The sequence below is a fragment of the Bos indicus genome, chromosome 25, assembly GCF_029378745.1.
Source record: "Bos indicus isolate NIAB-ARS_2022 breed Sahiwal x Tharparkar chromosome 25, NIAB-ARS_B.indTharparkar_mat_pri_1.0, whole genome shotgun sequence".
Taxonomy (NCBI): Eukaryota; Metazoa; Chordata; class Mammalia; order Artiodactyla; family Bovidae; genus Bos; species Bos indicus.
The window spans coordinates 2536723-2552566 of NC_091784.1; the positions used below are offsets into that span (position 1 = coordinate 2536723).

The following is a 15844-nucleotide window of genomic DNA, read 5'->3' on the forward strand; positions in this document are numbered from 1 at the left end:
CAGGGCCTGCCTCCCACCGCCCCGCCCCTTTCCGCGGACCAATCCCTCCCCGGGGCTAGCGCTCCGACTTCCGCCTCCGGGAGGGCCCTTCCGAGGACACGCCCCCTCATCTTCCAGCTGGCCCCGCCCACCAGCCAGGACCTTTGCTCTGCGGTTCCCGAGGCCCCGCCCCGAGCTGCTGGGCGCGCAGCCGAACTGCGTCCGCCACCTGGCGGCGGCTGCAGAGACCCGGGAGACACGTCAGCTTTCTTCCCTTCCCGGCTCTAAGCCCCGGAGTACTGGCTGTTGACCAGCCTTTCCGTGCCCTCCAACTCTGAGACACCGCGGAAGAACTGCCTCTGGCTTTTATTAGACTAGGGCACCAGCGGGGGTTGCGCCGCGCTTCTTCCAGGCCCCCTCCGTTCCATCCTGCCTACAAGTCTCCCGAGGTCTCCGGCTTTTCCTTCTCCAGATGCTTCTTTTGGGGACCCTGGGGGGCGAGGAACAGGAGGAGAGTTAAGTCACAGGGTCTCACCAGCCGCCTGGGTTCTCAGAGCCAGCCCCGCGCCCCCTCCCGCCGGTCCCTCCCCTGCTTCCTTTCCAGCAAGACCGCGTGCCCAGTACTAGACCCCGTGCCCAGGACTAGACCCCTGAAAGCCCCTCCTGTGGATGAGTGCAGGGGCATGCGTGCCACAGATGCCTGCCCTGGGGCAGATGGGATGAGGGGTCTGAGCCCCAGAGAGCAAGGCGGATGGGCTCACCATGAAGGCCCTCTTCTCTTGGGCTGTCTGGAAGCGGCCATGGCCAAACTTGGAGGTGGTGTCAATGAACTTGAGCTCGATGTTCTCCAGGGCCTGGCGGCTGTGGTGCACCAGGAGGGACTGGGGCCCGTGGGAGAGGGAAAACAACAAGGCAGGAGGTCCCCACTCAGCCCCTCCCGTCACCCCCAATCCACAGAGGAGGGTCTCACTCACCCACCTTCTGTTAGAACCCCTCCCTTTTTGCTTTCCCCACCCTGCCCTCCTGGAGCAGGCTGGAGGACAGGGCAGGCAAGCCCCCCACCCGCAACCCACTCCACAGCCCATGGGGCTCCCACTCCCCAGCTCGCCACCTGGCACTGACCTTCCTCAATGTGATGACCCGCTTCTTGGTGCCCGCGATGCAACCTTTCAGCATGACAAAGTCGTTGTTGACTTCCCCGTAGTGCGGGAAGCCTCCCTGAGGGAATGTAGGTCCAGAAAAGAGGCTCTGGGTTTAGGGGCAGCTGAGAAAACTAGGGGAACTCCCCTGGCCTGGGGTGACACTCTAGATCACATCAGGACAGTCTCTGAGCCAGATCCTAAGTCCATCCTGTGACTGTCTTATTTAAAACTCTGTATTTTACAGAGGGGGAAACTGAGGCTAGGGGTGGGGGGTGATGTCACTGCTCCCAGCCCCACAGTTGCCACATCCTGCGGCTGGGGTGTGAGCCCAGGCAGCCTGACTCCAAGGGCAGAGTTGGAGCTGCTGCACCCCGAAAGCTGGGACAGGAGCTGGAGGACATGCTGTCTGCAGCGGAGACTCTGAGGCTGGCAGCGGCTTGCTGGTGCCTGAGTTCTTGGGGAGGGTGGTGCCCCGCAGGCTTGCCCCACACACACACACACCAGACCCCTCAGCCAAATCAGCCACCCACTCTCACCAGCGGCGTGATGGATTTGTCAGTCACGTCGTAGCTGGTGGATGCATTGTTCTTAACCACCTTCCCGTCCTCCATGTGGAGCCCCCGGCCGATGCGGTAGATCTGCCAGGAGGACAGAGCATGTGGGGGACAGCAGGTGGCTTATGGGGTCAACAAGATGTCCATGCCCATGAGAACGTGGGCTGAGACCCAGGTGCTGGAGGAGGCATTTCAGAGAGCCTCAGGATCGAGGAGGTGTCTGGGTCCCTGGGGTGTGGCCATGGACATCCCCCCACCAGACCTGCAGACACACCTTCTTGTTGAGCTCCGTGCGGTGATGGTAGCCCTTCTGCCCAGCCCGGGCAATGGAGCAGCCCACGCGGGCAGGGTGCCAGGCACCAATGCAGGCCACCTTGCGCAGCCCCTTATGGGTCTTCCGCGGCAGCTTCTTCGTATGCCAGCGGCTCGTGACGCCTGCAGGCAGGAGGGGCTGGTGGCTGAGAGGCCAGTTTGGTCCCCACCCCCTCCAGGCAGCCTTCCTGGAGCCACCACCCCCATGCGGCCCTACCTTTGATGCCCCTGCCCTTGGTGACGGCAATAACATCGATGATCTCATTCTGGCTGAACACACTGTGGACGGGCACCTGCTTCTCCAGCCGGGCCTGGGCCCAGGCTACCTTCTCAGCCACCGTGCCGCCGTTCAGCTGGACCTCCATGATGTGGGCCTTCTTCTGCCGGAAGGGCAGCAGCTTCATCTGGCAGATGCAACACGGCTGGTTGGTTCCCAGAAAGTCACACTGACCCCCCCATCTGTAGACATGGCATGGCCAGCTGGTGTCCCCTGGCAGGCCTCTATGCACGCGTTCATTCAGCAGATGATCCTGTCCTCTGGTGTGGCTGCATGTCCCGTTCTGTGTGAGGAACTGGGGACACAGCTTGCCATGAGCAGACAGGGTCCTGGCCCCCACGGAGCCACCAACCAACTGGGGAACAGAAGCCAAGAAAACTCTTGGAGAGGCCTATGTGTTGTGATGGAATAGAGGATGGAGGAGACAGTCATCACATGTGAGGGTGGTCAAGGAGGCCCTGTCTGAGGAGGTGACATCAGAAACAAGAAGGATCCACTAGGTGAAGATCTGAGAGCTTCTAGGGCAGAGGGAACCGCATATGCAAAGGCCCTGTGGCAGGGAAGATCCTGGTTGGTGGGGAGGGGGACAGAAACAGGGCCAGTGTGTCTGGATCACGGTGAACAAGGAGGAAGGTTCAGGATGGGGAGAGGCGAGCAGAGGCCTGGCCAGACAGGTCTCATGGGGATGAGCTGGGGATTTATTCCAAGCATGGGGGCGATGTGGTCAGACGCGTGCTTTTAAACATCTCTGTGCCGCGTGAGGCACAGGCTGTGGGGACCCCCTCTGGCAGAAGCAGGGTTGGGTTAGGTCACAGCATAGGGCTCAACCAGCACTAATGGGTGACCTGCTGGGGGCGCAGCAGTGAGAGGAAGTTACAGCCCATGAAGTTCACGTCCATGCACGGAGACAGGTTAACCAATGACGCACATAACCGGGAACTGCAAGTGTGAGAGTGAGGCAGATGGACAGGGCCACCGCCACGGGCCTGGAAGGCTTATGTGAATGTTCCAGAATAAGGCGGAAGCTGTTGATTACCTGGACCCTACTTACAGATGGGGTTCACACACGTGTGCCCAGAGAGAGGCCCCAGCCCCCCACACTGCCACAGGGCAGGAGACCCGGGGCCTCCGGGGCCTTGGTTGCCCGCTGGTGTGGTCAGTGGCCCGTAGACTGCAGAGCGCACAGACGTCCATCACGCCAGCCCCAGGCTGCCAGCGGCCCACGTGACCGGTCAGCCAGCACCCTGGGCCTGTGCCCAGGGCTCATGGTATTTTTAGGCTGACATTTGTCAGGGCTCCCGGAAGCCCGGTTGGGGGAGGGTAGGCCTGGGGGCTGGACTGACTAGCCAGTGTGGACCAGAGGGTGGGGGCTGACCTGGGTGTGGACGATGACCCGGATGACTTTGCAGTACTTCTTCATGGCGGCAAAGTCCTTCTGCAGCTGCTTCTTGCCGTCGGCGTCACGCCACCTCTTACAGGCCTTGGTGAAGGCTTTTTTCTTGCTCTTGTGCCTGAGCCGTGCACACAAGGTACTCAGTGGGGTGAGCGGGGTGGCCTCCATTGCCCATAGTCCACCAAGCACGGGCTAGATGTCCCCCTCCGCCCTCCTCCCCTCCCCAGGGGAGGCACTGCTGGGCCCCTGGGGTCCCTGGGCTAGTTCCGGTCACCCTCTTTAAGCATAGATGGTCCCACCCTCGCAGCCTCAGTTTCCTCCTCCATAAAGTGGGTACCCTCCCTGCCTCCTGGAGCTGAGAGTAAGCAGCCGTGCAGGAGCCCCAGGAAGGGACGTGCCAGCTGGCCTGCGGCCACATGCCCACCTGGCTGTGGCTGCTGAGCCCACTTCTAAAGTGAACAGCCGGGACTGGCCAGGCCCCAAGTCCCGTCATGCCTAACCCTCCGCAGGACACTGGAAGATGGACATCAGTATCCCCACCCTACAGACGAAGAAACTGAGGTTCACAGAGATCAGAGCCCCCGGACGAGGAGCAAGCTGATCACAACTGCAACAGCAAACATAGGCCAGGTGGCAATTGCCAACCTCTTTTTCTGTGCTGAGCACTTGACACGCACTGCTCATCTCATCCTCATGACGGCCCCACGACGCGGGGACCTGTCCTGTTCCCGTGTGATGGTGTCTGTGGTGTGTGTGTGTGTAGCAGAGGGTGGGGTGAGAGGAGATTCCAAGAGGTCCATCAGCTTGCCTGTGGTCACACAGCCTGCTCTGACACTGGGGCCCAGGACCCTCACCTCCCGTGGAGACTCCGGTGCCTCTACCTCCATATGGAAGGAGGGTCTGTGAGGGTCCTCAGGCAGGGAGGGGGCCTTCCCTTTCAAGACTTAATGCCAGGGAAGATTTGAGACCTAAAGATGCCTTTCTTTCTGATGAGCTTGTCAGTTGTCATTTCCCTTTTCACCCTGGCTGCTAGGAAGCTCAGAACCAGCTCTGACAGGCATCACCCTGGGGGGAGAACATTTGCTTTCTTTTTTTCCGCGAACAACTTCCTTTCCAGCCCTTAGTCCTTGTCTTCTCCTGGAGTGAAGGCACCACACACACACACACACACACTTCCCTGCCTTCTGCTCGCTGTGACACCCCTCCCTGCACCCACCCACCCTGCAGGAATGATCCTCACCAGTCCTTGTAGAAGCGGCGGCGGCACTCATCACTGAGATGCTCTGCGAAGATGGTCTTGAAGCTCCGCAGGCCCCGCGGGGTGGCCACATAGCCCACCACACCCACCACCACCAGAGGCGGCGTCTCCACAATCGTCACTGCCTCCACCTCCTCCCGCTTGGAAATTTCTGGATGAAACCCAGAGATGGAGAAGACATGGTGGGGGGGCCTCCGTGTCCCATGGGGAGGAGAAGGGTGGAGGAGCCAACCACAGCCCCATCCGCCTGCGAGAGCATGGAGCACCACAGCCCCAGGGCTGCTGCGGACAGAGGCCCCCGTGTGCAGGGCCCCAGGCCCCCAGCCCTCAGCCTCCCCACTCCCTGCCCTTCTCCCTGCTCTGCCCTGTGCGTGGAGTCACTGCCAGGCAAGACCCCGCCATAGGTGTCCACGCAAGCTCTGACTTGGATCTCAGGCAAGGCCTGACCTGCTCCTGCCTCAGTTTCCCTACCAGGCTGCCCGGGAGAGGGCCAGGAGAGCCACAGCCTGGGCAGCTTCCCCCAGAGGGTCGGGCTGGCCTCCTGCAGTGGAGTACAGAAGAGCTCTAGAAGAAACCTACAACTAGTCCAAACCCATGATTTTATAGATGGTGTTACTGAGGCTGATCCAAAGAAGTGTACGTTTAAAATATGTATTAGAGGACTTCCCTGGAGGCCCAGGGGTTAGGACTCTGAACTTTCTTCGGTTCAGTCCCTGGTCGGGGGCTTCCCAGGTAGCACTAGTGGTAAAGAAGCTGTCTGCTAATGGAGGAGATGTAAGAGACACGTGTTCAGTCCTTGGGTCAGGAAGATCCCCTGGAGGAGGGCATGGCAACCCCAGTATTCTTGCCTGGAGAATCCCGCGGATGGGGGAGCCTGGCGGGCTACAGTCCATAAGGTTGCAAAGAGTTGGACACGACTGAAGCAACTAAGCATGCACAGGGAACTAAGATCCCACCAGCCTTGTGTTGAGGCAAAAATATATATATACAATAGAAGAGATGAAGAGCAGATGAGGGTTGCCAGGAGGTTGGGGGTAGCAGCTGTGGCTGTAAAAAGGTCACCAGGACGGACTCTTGTGGGAATGAAGTGTCCCAGGGTGGTGGGTACATGCATTTACATGTGACAGAACCGCACAGAACTACATAAACACACATCTTATTCAGGAGAATCCTGCATGTCACTCTCTGGCTGTGACATAGTACCATGGTTACAGGAGATGTTTCCATTGGGGAAACCTTCAAGGTACGTGGCGTTCCTCTTAAAACCACACGTGAATCTACGATGATCTCAAGACCAAAAGTATACTGTCACATCTGCCCTGAATCCCAGCTCATAACTTCTCCATTTCCTCATCTGTGAACCAGGGGTGATGACAGATGGCTTCTGGGGGCGTGGCCAGCAGTCAGCGTCTGACCCTTTCTGGGGCTGTTGCCCCTCCGTGAGCCCAGCTGTGGCTCCTGGCATCAGAAGGGCCTCTAGATCTCCCGGAGGTCTGGGGTGCTCTGCCCACCCCCCGCCCCCGGCAGGGCCCCTCGCAGCACTCACTGAGGCCAGGCCGGTGCACCTCCCGCAGAGTGTGCGTCATGCCCGCCTTGTAGCCCAGGAAGGCCGTGAGGTGCACGGGCTGGCTGGGGTCGTCACGAGGCCACGTCTTCACCTTGCCCCGGTGCCGGTGGCTCCTCTTGTGTGGCAGGAAGCCCAGGTGTCCATGCCGGGGGGCAGAGAACTTCCGGTGGGACTGGGGGCGGGAGGGGAGGTAGGTCAGAGCTGGGGTCTCCCCAGGAGGGGCAGCTAGACGGTCCCAGAGTCCAGACTGGAAGTGAGCCACAGACCCCAGGCTGCGCCCGGTGGTCCTCCGGGCCTGCATCGTCCACGAGAAAGGAGGGAGGCTTCGCTAAGGGCAGTGTCTTGGGGACAAAGCCAGCTTCGGCCTCTGGCCCCCAAAGGCTCCCTGCTTCAGTGGTCCTGCCCAGCCGGGCCCAGCAGATCCTCGCTGCGGCCAGGGCACAGGGGCAGGGGGCCACTGCCATCCATCCCCCCACCTTGCTGGTCCCGGAGGCCTGAGCCCAGGCTTCCCACTATTCCCCTACTCACTGACCCCTTCACAGGCCCATGGACCTTCTCTGCTGGGAGAGACCCCAGGAGCCCACCTGCCCCTCCCTAGGAGGCCTCCATGCCCCGACCCACCCACAGCCCACTGACCATGGCAGCTGGTCCTTCAGGTCAGGAAGGGAAGGGGCCTTCCCAGCAGGCGCTGGAGGTCGAGTGGCAGGGCCAGGATGCACAGTGGCCAGATCCCAGATTTAGCCCCTGGCAGGGGAGCTCTGTCATCTCCCGTGGCGGGTGTGGGCTCTGGTGCCAAGAGCGGGCCTGGCCCAGGGCCGGGTGAAGGGGGGCAGCTGGGGCAGCCGGGGGGACACCTGGAGCCAGGGCTGGCACTCCTTCCCCAAGGGTCCTGGGATGGTCACACACCTTGTCTTCTGCCTCACGGGACCCTCCAGGACAGGAACAAGTTGGCCTGATAGAGGTCTGAGGAGCCCAGGTTGAGGGGCTTCCCTCTGGCAGCTGCCATTAAGAGAGTCTGCATCCAGTTTGCTGGCCTTGAAGCTGAGTGGATTCCTGTCCTGTCCTGAGGGCTGTGAGCCTGAGCTGGGCAAACTGGGGGGAGACGGCGAGGGCTGGATGAGTGCCCAGAGGATCACCAGAGTGTCATTCAATGTCAAGGCCCTGGACTCCAGTAGCTGTGAGCCAAGAACTCTTAGATACTTTTATGAACTTACTTTTATTTTTTTGAACTTATATTTTGAAGCTAAGTTTTGAATGAAAAGGGGATTGAAATCTCCTATGTTTTTTTATTCAAAGAGTCTATGGCTATAAAGCCTTTTAACTTTAGAGCAAGAGATTTTTTCATATTTGTTGATTTGTTTGCACTGGCTCTTAGTTGCTGTGTGCAGGATTCTCAATCTTCATTGCAGAATCTTTAGTTGCAGCATGTGGAAACTAATTACCCAAGCAGGGATCGAACCTGGCCCCCTGCATTGGGGGCACAGAGTCTTAGCCACTGGTCCACCAGGGAAGTCCCAGAATCAGATTGTTTATAGGCCTGAGATATCTCTGCAAGGTCTGTAGACTTTGCATCACTGGGTGCTAAAATTCTGTGCTAATGAAATGTTACAATTCTTCATTTTTGTCATTGTTTTTTAATGACAAAGCTACTTTTAATCCTTTGGGCTGCGACCAGCAGGGAAAAAAAAAATCCCTGGGCAGTGGTAACCCCCTCAGCCCAGAAGTGACCCGGGGAGAGGGACTCTCTGAAGGAAGGAAGCAGAGAAGGGACACACTGCAGACTCAGGGCCAAGGGCACACACCCTCGTGCTGCACCAAGGAGCATGTGCTAGGGGCTGCAGACACACAGGAGCCATGAAGCTTCTTGGATTCCCCCTTCTCGTTTGCCTTTTTCTTTCTGCTGCATGATCTCCAAGTCTGTGGCAGGGTGGCAGCAGAAAGCCGTCATCTGGGCGCTTTCCCTTAATGAAGTACTGAACTCTGCTTTCGCTCATTCCTGTCATGGTGATGCCTCTGGCCCACCGCCGTTGGGTCCCCTGGTTCAGTCTGACACTGCACTCCAGTGTTATGATTTGCTGACTCTGACAGTGCTATGAGTTCATGATTTGAAGATCTGAGGATGCTGTGATTCTGGATTCTGTGTGTCCATAGAGTTAATGGCTGACCCCAGCCTCTGGGCAGGAAGTGACCAGCACCCACCCTCCCTCGTGCTAGCCAGTGGCTGTACCAGGTATGGAGATCACAGAGGGTAACCAGCAAGGCCCTGGTCAGTGGAGCTGGCCTCAAGGGGACAACAGTGCTCAGGGCCAGGATGCAACCCTCAGAACCAGAAGAGAGTGCCCTGTATCCAGGGGAGGAGCCACTAGTGGGGGTGGGGGTGGGGTTAGATGGGGGCAAACCTTACACCCTGTGCTGCCCCAGGCAGCATCCTGTCCCCCCAGGCATCCTGCAAGCTCAAGGGCATCAGCCAGTCCGTGAGAGGCCCTGGCAGAGACAGTGGGGCCCAGAGAGGGCTGTAGGGAATGGACAATCCAGGAAGGCTTCCTGGAAGAGTAGGGTGTTTGGTAGTTTGCTTTATTTGTTGACTTTACTCTTCTGGAACTGAGTTCGCCATCCTGGTGTGTTCACCATCCTGCTCCCTGCTGCACTTGGCACGTGCATCTGAAATGAGTGGTTTCCTTACTCCTTACTTACACTTCTTAAAGTGTCTCTCTGCTCCCAGAATTAAACTAGGGATCTTCTGTTTCCTTCACCTCTGATAGCAACGCCCAGCGCACGGCAGGCACTCCTCCCGTATGCGATAGCGCTGCGATCCCACGCGAGGGCGCTCGCGCCGGCCGCGAAGCGTCTCCGGAGAACCCATAATCCTCCCGAGGCCACCCTTGGGCGCTCCGGGCAAACTACAAGTCCCATGGTGCCCCGCGGGCGCCGGCCGTCCTGCGCAAGCGCAGCCGCTCAGGCGTCCTCTGTGAGGGCGAGCTAGGCCGCGGAACCCGGGCGGAGCCCGGGCATCGCGTCCGAGAGCTGAGCGCGCCGCCCGCCGCAGCCATGCCGGACAGCTGGGACAAGGACGTGTACCCCGAGCCCCCGCGCCGCACGCCGGCGCCCTCGCCGCAGACCTCGCTGCCCAACCCTATCACCTACCTTACGAAAGCCTTTGACCTCCTCGTGGACCGGCCGGTGACCCTCGTGAGAGGTATTAGCCCCGCCGGGCCCCCCGCCCCCGCCCCGGTCACTCAACGGGGGCCCCGCTGCACCCCAGGCCTCCTCGCCTCCCGGGACGCCGCCCGTCTCCCCCCGCCCCTTACGGCCCTTGCCCCCTGGGGAGCCGTCCACGCACCCCTGGGCTCAGGCTTCTCACATATTAGGGGCTGTTTGCGGACCGAAGTCATCTGCGTTCCGAGAGGCTTGTTAGATCTCACTCTCCCAGCGCGCTGGACATCCCGCATTTTGCACAGCAGGCGGTCCCGGAGGGCTTTTGCGGTGCAGAGGTGCTCCGATACTCCTTCGCAGGCCTACAAAATGGCCCTCCCACCGAGGTGTACTGTAACTTGCCCTCCGTGAGCTGCCCAAATGCCGCCATCTCTGGTCCAAACCAGGTGAATGTTTTTTTAAGGCATTGTTTTGTCACGCAGCTTGGTGGGGTGCAGCACCCAGAGCACTGTGCCCTTGATCACTAGTGCCAGGCGATGCGTCTGTGCAGTTAATCCGTTCCTTCAACAGCAAAACATTTGGGGTGCATAGCATGCCCTGGTGGCTCTTTTTTGGCGGAGGAACTAGATGCCTGCCCCTGCAAAGGTTTGGAATAAACAGGAGTGTAATGGCACCCCACTCCAGTACTCTTGCCTGGAAAATCCCATGGACGGAGGAGCCTGGTAGACTCCAGTCCATGGGGTCGCTAAGAGTCAGGCACGACTGAGCCGACTTCACTTTCACTTTTCACTTTCATGCATTGGAGAAGGAAATGGCAACCCACTCCAGTATTCTTGCCTGGAGAATCGCAGGGACAGAGGAGCCTGGTGGGCTGCCGTCTATGGGGTCGCACAGAGTCGGACACGACTGAAGCGACTTAGCAGCAGCAGCAGTTTTTTAGGAAGTGTTTTCTGTCTGGATAGGTGAGATCTCTCTCACTAGGTCCAGCTTGTTCATTTACGCATGGGGAAGTTGAGACCGAAGGTCGGTGGTGGCAGAACTGGGACTGGAGTCCCGCTGATGGCTCCCTGATGGGGCCTCTTTGCCTCCACAGTGGAGTCCCCGTGCTCTGGGGGAGGTGGGCCAGCAGGAGGGACTAGCAGGTGGGGGTTTGCAGAGCACAGACTCTGAATCCTGGGCTCTGAATCCTGCCGTCTCAGAGCCTGGATGTCCTCTTAAATGAAAAGGCCCCGCCCTACACAGGGTCGTGGGGACAGAGTGAGATAAGGATGGTGCCTGCCTTATAGAACTCTCCATAAACTGCAGACGTCTGCTTGTAGCCCAGTCCTTTCCAGGACTGGCTGCCAGCCCTCCCACACCTCTTTGGGAGTCCAGTTGCCAGTCTTTGTAAAACTGGGAACATTTGGGAAACCTGCCTCTTCCACGGCTTACGAGAAATACAAAGCCAAGAGCCCCATCAGACTGGGCCTGTCCAAACCAGTAGCCTTTTTGGGTCTGGGCTTTTCTCTTTGCAGAGTTTATCGAGCGGCAGCATGCCAAGAACAAGTATTACTACTACCACCGTGAGTTCCGCCGCGTGCCAGACATCACAGAGTGCCAGGAGAAGGACGTCTTGTGCATGTTTGAAGCAGAAATGCAGTGGAGAAGAGATTAGTAAGGCTCCCCCTTTGGGCTTGTTTAGTCAGGGGATACAGAGAGCCCTGCACAATGCATGTACCCTGCTGGGGGCCATCATGCCCTTGGGAAGCTATGGGTGGAAAGGCCAGACCACAGGGCTCCCAAGCCCTGCCTTCATTTTATTTTCTCTCAGTATGGGGAAAGGAGTCCTTCTAGACCATCTTCCTTGTTTTCCTTTCAGCAAAGTTGATCAAGAAATCGTCAACATTATCCAGGAAAGGCTCAAGGCCTGTCAGCAGAGGGAAGGTGAGAGCCACAGGCAGAACTGTGCCAAGGAGCTGGAGCAGTTCACCCAGGTGGTCAAGGCCTACCAGGACCGCTGTGAGTGAGCCCTCCCACCCAGCTGCCCCCAGACCCTACCTCCCACCTGCCTGCCTTCCCGACCCTACTTCCAGTCTTCACATTGGCTGTGCTAAATGCTTTACTAATTAGTCCAGTCTCTGGAGGTTTTAAGAGTCAGCCTACCTGTCTGTCTGCTCAGTGACCAGACTTGGCTGCCTGACTCCTCCCTGCACAGAGAAAAGGCAAGTTCCCCTCATGGCAGGAATGGCCCATGATTCCCCTATCTCTTTCCCAGATCACGACCTGGGAGCCCATTATTCTGCCAGGAAGTGCCTGGCAAAGCAGAAGCAGAGGATGCTGGCAGAGAGAAAAGCCGCCAAAGAGGCTGCTGCTGCCTGAGGCAGCAGTGTCAGCTTTGTCACTGTTGCTAAAATAAAGAGTAATGGAGCCTGTGCCTGTAGTGTTACTTTCAGCTCCCAGACACACTTTTCATCTCACTGGTCCTACTTCCCATCCAAATTCAGCCACCACTGAGCGTAAGTCCAGTGGCTTTCACTGCAGTGGGCTTGGGTTCAAGCCCTGGTTGGGAAAGATCCCACAAGCCACATAGTGCAACCAAGAAAATTTGGGAAGAAAAACAAGACACAACTATAAACTGGTTTCATTCACTTTATTATTCCCTTTATAAAATTATGTGGTGGCTACAGCTGGGGCCTGTGTCCTCTGCACGGAGACTCTGGTGTGGGTCTTCACAAGATGGTCAGTGAATTCCTAGAAAAACAAGACACTTTTAGTTGTGCAGCTAGACAGAGTACTCCCCTCTGCTCTTCAACAGGGTGGGGGTGGTCAGTACCTGATATGGAGACTTGGTGAACACCGTCTCTTTCCAGAGGTCAGGGGTGAGGTAACTATAGGTCTTGGAAATGGCATCAAAAGTGGCCTTGGCTGGAAAAGGGAAAACCGGAGGTTAGTGAATTCACTCGAGATGAACCCCCAGATGGAGATGGAGACTGTTGCACTCCTAGGAACAAACAGGCCACTATGGGCCAGTCTGTCGTGCATTAGGAGGGCCTTTCTCTCTCTCTCTCTGAAAATACGCCAACCACATACAGAATGTGGTTAAGCGGAGCTGAGAGAAGATGGAGTTGGCTTGCGGGCCACCTACCGAAGTTGCCCAGGGTGGCAGTGCAGCCCCTGGCAGAAGTGTAGCAGTCGTCGATGCCGGCCATCATCAGCAGCTTCTTGGGCACAGGGGCGGAGACGATGCCAGTGCCTCTGGGGGCAGGGATGAGGCGCACCAGCACGGAGCCGCAGCGGCCAGTCACCTGGGGAGGGGTAGAGACGTCAGGGGACAAGACAGGCGGGAGTCTACACCACAGCAAGCCCTACTGTGCATGAGCATCCAGCCTACCTTGCAAGGAACCGTGTGGGGCTTGCCGATCTTGTTCCCCCAGTAGCCTCTTCGCACAGGGACGATGGACAACTTAGCCAGGATGATGGCCCCACGGATGGCAGTGGCTACTTCCTTGGAGCACTTGACACCCAGACCGACATGTCCGTTGTAATCCCCGATAGCAACAAACGCCTGCAGAGAGACTGACGTGGGTGGGGGGCCAGGGGCCTCCACAGCATCAGTAACCACCCACCACACAGGGTCTGTTGCGCCCCTCAAGGCAAGACTGGCCACCAGGAGGCCAATCTGAGATCCCGAGGAGATCCTTCCTCTCTCTCCCCTTTACGAAAGTCACACGTGTGACGACAAGTGCAACCATGCAGAGCTGAGAGAGTCCCACGAAGATCCTTGGCAGAAACTGCCCAGGAAGGTATGATGACTGGGGTACCTTGAACCTGGTCCGCTGGCCAGCACGGGTCTGCTTTTGCACGGGCATAATCTTCAAAACCTCATCCTTCAGGGATGCTCCCAGGAAAAAGTCAATAATCTCAGACTCCTGCAACAAATAAACTCATTACAAAAAAAAAAAAATTAATAAACACTTAAAGGGGAGTTAAGTGTTAGTTGCTTGTGTTGGAGTTTTTAGGACCTCATGGACTGTAAACCACCCGGCTCCCCTGCTCATGGAGTTTTCCAAGAAATAACGGGTAGCCATTTCCTTCTCCAGGGGATCTTCCCAACAAAGGGATCGAACCCGGGTCTCCTGTACTGAAGACATTTTCTTTACCGTCTGGGCTACCAGATAAGTCCAGGGCAAGTGGAGTCTAGAACCTCTCAACGTTTGGCCAACAAGAGTTCCCTCGACTGCTGGCCACGGCCCCATCCAGGATGACCCGTGTTTACCTTGATAGGCAGAGAGAAAAGGTAGATCTCCTCAAGAGACTTGATCTTCATGTCCTTGACCAGGCGGCCCAGCTTGGTAACGGGGAGCCACTGCGAAAGAAAAAGGCGCAGGTGACCAGGGCCTCCTCCCCGGTGCTTCTAAGGGCCCGCCTCACGCGCACAGCTCAGACCTACCTCCTTGTCCTCGGCCTTGCCTCCGCGAGCTCCGCGGCCTCTGCCCCGGCCCCGACCCCGGCCGCGACCCCGGCCCCGGACGCCACTACCGAAGCCTCCGCGGAAGCCACCGCGGCCTCCCATTCCGGGGCCCCCGGGGCCTCCGGGCCCTCCCGCAGCACCGGCGTCATCCGCCATTTGCTGAAAAGAGAAACAAGAACCAGTCGGTGAGCGAAGTCCTAGCATTTACAGCCGTCTCGGGCGCCCAGGCCGGGCTCCACAATGGAGCGCGGGCGCAGCATCCCGGGCCCCGTCTGATGGCGGCCCAGGCCCATCTGCGACAGCAACGAATAAAACCACTCACGTGTTTTCACGAAGAAGAAGAGAGAGACCTAACCCGACGGTGCCTTTATAAAGCGCCAAGGGTCGCGAGATCTCGGTTGCCCCGCCCCAATGGCGCTGTGCCAAGAGTATATAAACGAGCCTGTGATTGGCTGCGTGGGGCCCCGCCCCCGCCGAGCTCTGTGTGCGCATGCGTGTCTCTGGCCCCGGAACTAGCGCGACCCATATAAGGGCTCGCGCCGGCGCCACCTTGTCTTTTCCGGCTGCAGGTAGGTTGTTCCCGTGGTTCTGCTGGCTTCCTGCTGTTCGCGAAGCTGTTGGGGCGGGCGGTTTGGGAGATCGGCGTTGGTTGAAAATCACCTTCGGCTCTGACCATGGCCGCAGGTGAGATTCGGCGCCCAGAGCCACTGGGGGCCTTAGCTCACTGCCCGCTTCTCTGTGTGGGGATGTGAAACCCAGGCCCCGACACGCGCCGCCGCTCCGGGCTCGGTTGCGTCCTCTCGCATGTTTCGGACTCTGGTATCTAACCTCGTCTTCTACCCGCAGGACAGCTGGATGCTCAGAACCTGAGGCCAACGCCGCAAAGACCGTCGGGGGGCGGGGGCGGGTAGGGGGGCTTTCCTTTCATCTTTCAATAAAGCTGTTGATTTAATTTATCCGTGTGTGTGTATGTGTGTGTGTGTGTGTGTTCTTGGTCCCCCCGTTATTAGCGTGCAAGTCGCATCTGTGGCTGCTGGGACCGAGGTGTGCAGTGGAGGAGATACCTTTGTGTTACACCTCTCTTCCAGCCATCTCAGCTCTGCTTTGAATGCCACACAGGGATAGAACCCGGTCTTGAAGGTTGGCAGGCGACTCCTAAGGTCCCACTCTCCAAAATCTTCTAGGATTTGATGAACTCTACACTCTGCCTTCCTTGATGGCTCAGATGGTAAAGAACCCACCTGCAATGCAGGAGACCCGGCTTCGATCCCTGGGTCAGGAGGATCCCCTGGAGAAGGAAATGTCTACCCCACTCCAGTATTCTTGACTGGAGAATCCCATGGACAGGGGAGCCTGGCGGGCTACAGTCAATGGGGCCTCAAAGAGTCGGACACGACTGAGCGATTTAAGCCTGCGCAAACATCCAGTGGCATGGAAACCAGTTCTCTTCTGTGCCTCCTGTATGGTAGTTTCCCAAGTTGGAATTGGCTTACCCATCCATACCTTTCCTCATAGGCATACCCAGGTGGTCAGAGCAGGGTCTGGGAGGCTCTCCACATGCTAGGCTGCTGCTTTGGTACCACAGAAATCAGGTCCTCATCCCTGGTCTGTACCCTGGAAATAACGGTCTGATCCCAAGAGGCCTGGTGATGGGTCAGTGTCTAAAGCCCCCAGAACTCTTGGGGACCTAGTCACCAGGGCGGCAACACGTGAGGAAGGAGAAACAAACCCTGCGCCTCAGCTTTGAGGAAGTAGCCCC

The 15844-nt window shown here is 58.1% G+C and overlaps 3 protein-coding genes, 1 long non-coding RNA gene and 3 other non-coding genes across 8 annotated transcripts; 3 read left to right on the top strand and 4 right to left on the bottom strand.

Moving 5' to 3' along the window:
• Nucleotides 1-330: 330 nt before the first annotated feature.
• RPL3L (ribosomal protein L3 like) lies at nt 331-7273 on the bottom strand. Of its 2 annotated transcripts, XM_019987592.2 has the most exons (10): nt 7119-7273; nt 6462-6654; nt 4898-5066; nt 3640-3775; nt 2205-2391; nt 1950-2110; nt 1658-1759; nt 1102-1197; nt 741-860; nt 331-469 (listed from the first exon to the last, which is right to left on the bottom strand). In XM_019987592.2, the coding sequence occupies exons 1-10, from the start codon at nt 7119-7121 to the stop codon at nt 413-415; spliced, it is 1224 nt and encodes a 407-aa protein (XP_019843151.1). In that variant the 5' UTR covers nt 7122-7273; the 3' UTR covers nt 331-412. The 2 variants fall into 2 exon arrangements, with proteins under 2 accessions (XP_019843151.1, XP_019843150.1); XM_019987591.2 differs by lacking the exon at nt 7119-7273 and having other exon boundaries at nt 6462-7008.
• LOC139179684 (uncharacterized) lies at nt 3666-4647 on the top strand. Its single transcript, XR_011563983.1, has 2 exons — nt 3666-3793; nt 4167-4647. It is a non-coding gene; the product is annotated as an uncharacterized lncRNA (long non-coding RNA).
• A 2158-nt stretch (nt 7274-9431) lies between the features above and the next one.
• On the top strand, nt 9432-12046 carry NDUFB10 (NADH:ubiquinone oxidoreductase subunit B10). Its single transcript, XM_019988078.2, has 4 exons — nt 9432-9678; nt 11150-11288; nt 11494-11633; nt 11890-12046. The coding sequence occupies exons 1-4, from the start codon at nt 9531-9533 to the stop codon at nt 11991-11993; spliced, it is 531 nt and encodes a 176-aa protein (XP_019843637.1). The 5' UTR covers nt 9432-9530; the 3' UTR covers nt 11994-12046.
• Nucleotides 12047-12250: 204 nt separating this feature from the next.
• Nucleotides 12251-14295, bottom strand: RPS2 (ribosomal protein S2). Its single transcript, XM_019988077.2, has 7 exons — nt 14065-14295; nt 13891-13980; nt 13436-13543; nt 13006-13179; nt 12760-12919; nt 12448-12539; nt 12251-12365 (listed from the first exon to the last, which is right to left on the bottom strand). The coding sequence occupies exons 1-7, from the start codon at nt 14287-14289 to the stop codon at nt 12285-12287; spliced, it is 930 nt and encodes a 309-aa protein (XP_019843636.2). The 5' UTR covers nt 14290-14295; the 3' UTR covers nt 12251-12284.
• On the bottom strand, nt 12603-12733 carry LOC139179852 (small nucleolar RNA SNORA64/SNORA10 family). The gene has a single exon (XR_011564201.1). It is a non-coding gene; the product is annotated as a small nucleolar RNA SNORA64/SNORA10 family (small nucleolar RNA).
• On the bottom strand, nt 13249-13382 carry LOC139179850 (small nucleolar RNA SNORA64/SNORA10 family). The gene has a single exon (XR_011564200.1). It is a non-coding gene; the product is annotated as a small nucleolar RNA SNORA64/SNORA10 family (small nucleolar RNA).
• A 434-nt stretch (nt 14296-14729) lies between the features above and the next one.
• Nucleotides 14730-14856, top strand: LOC139179814 (small nucleolar RNA ACA64). Its single transcript, XR_011564177.1, has one exon. It is a non-coding gene; the product is annotated as a small nucleolar RNA ACA64 (small nucleolar RNA).
• Nucleotides 14857-15844: the final 988 nt, after the last annotated feature.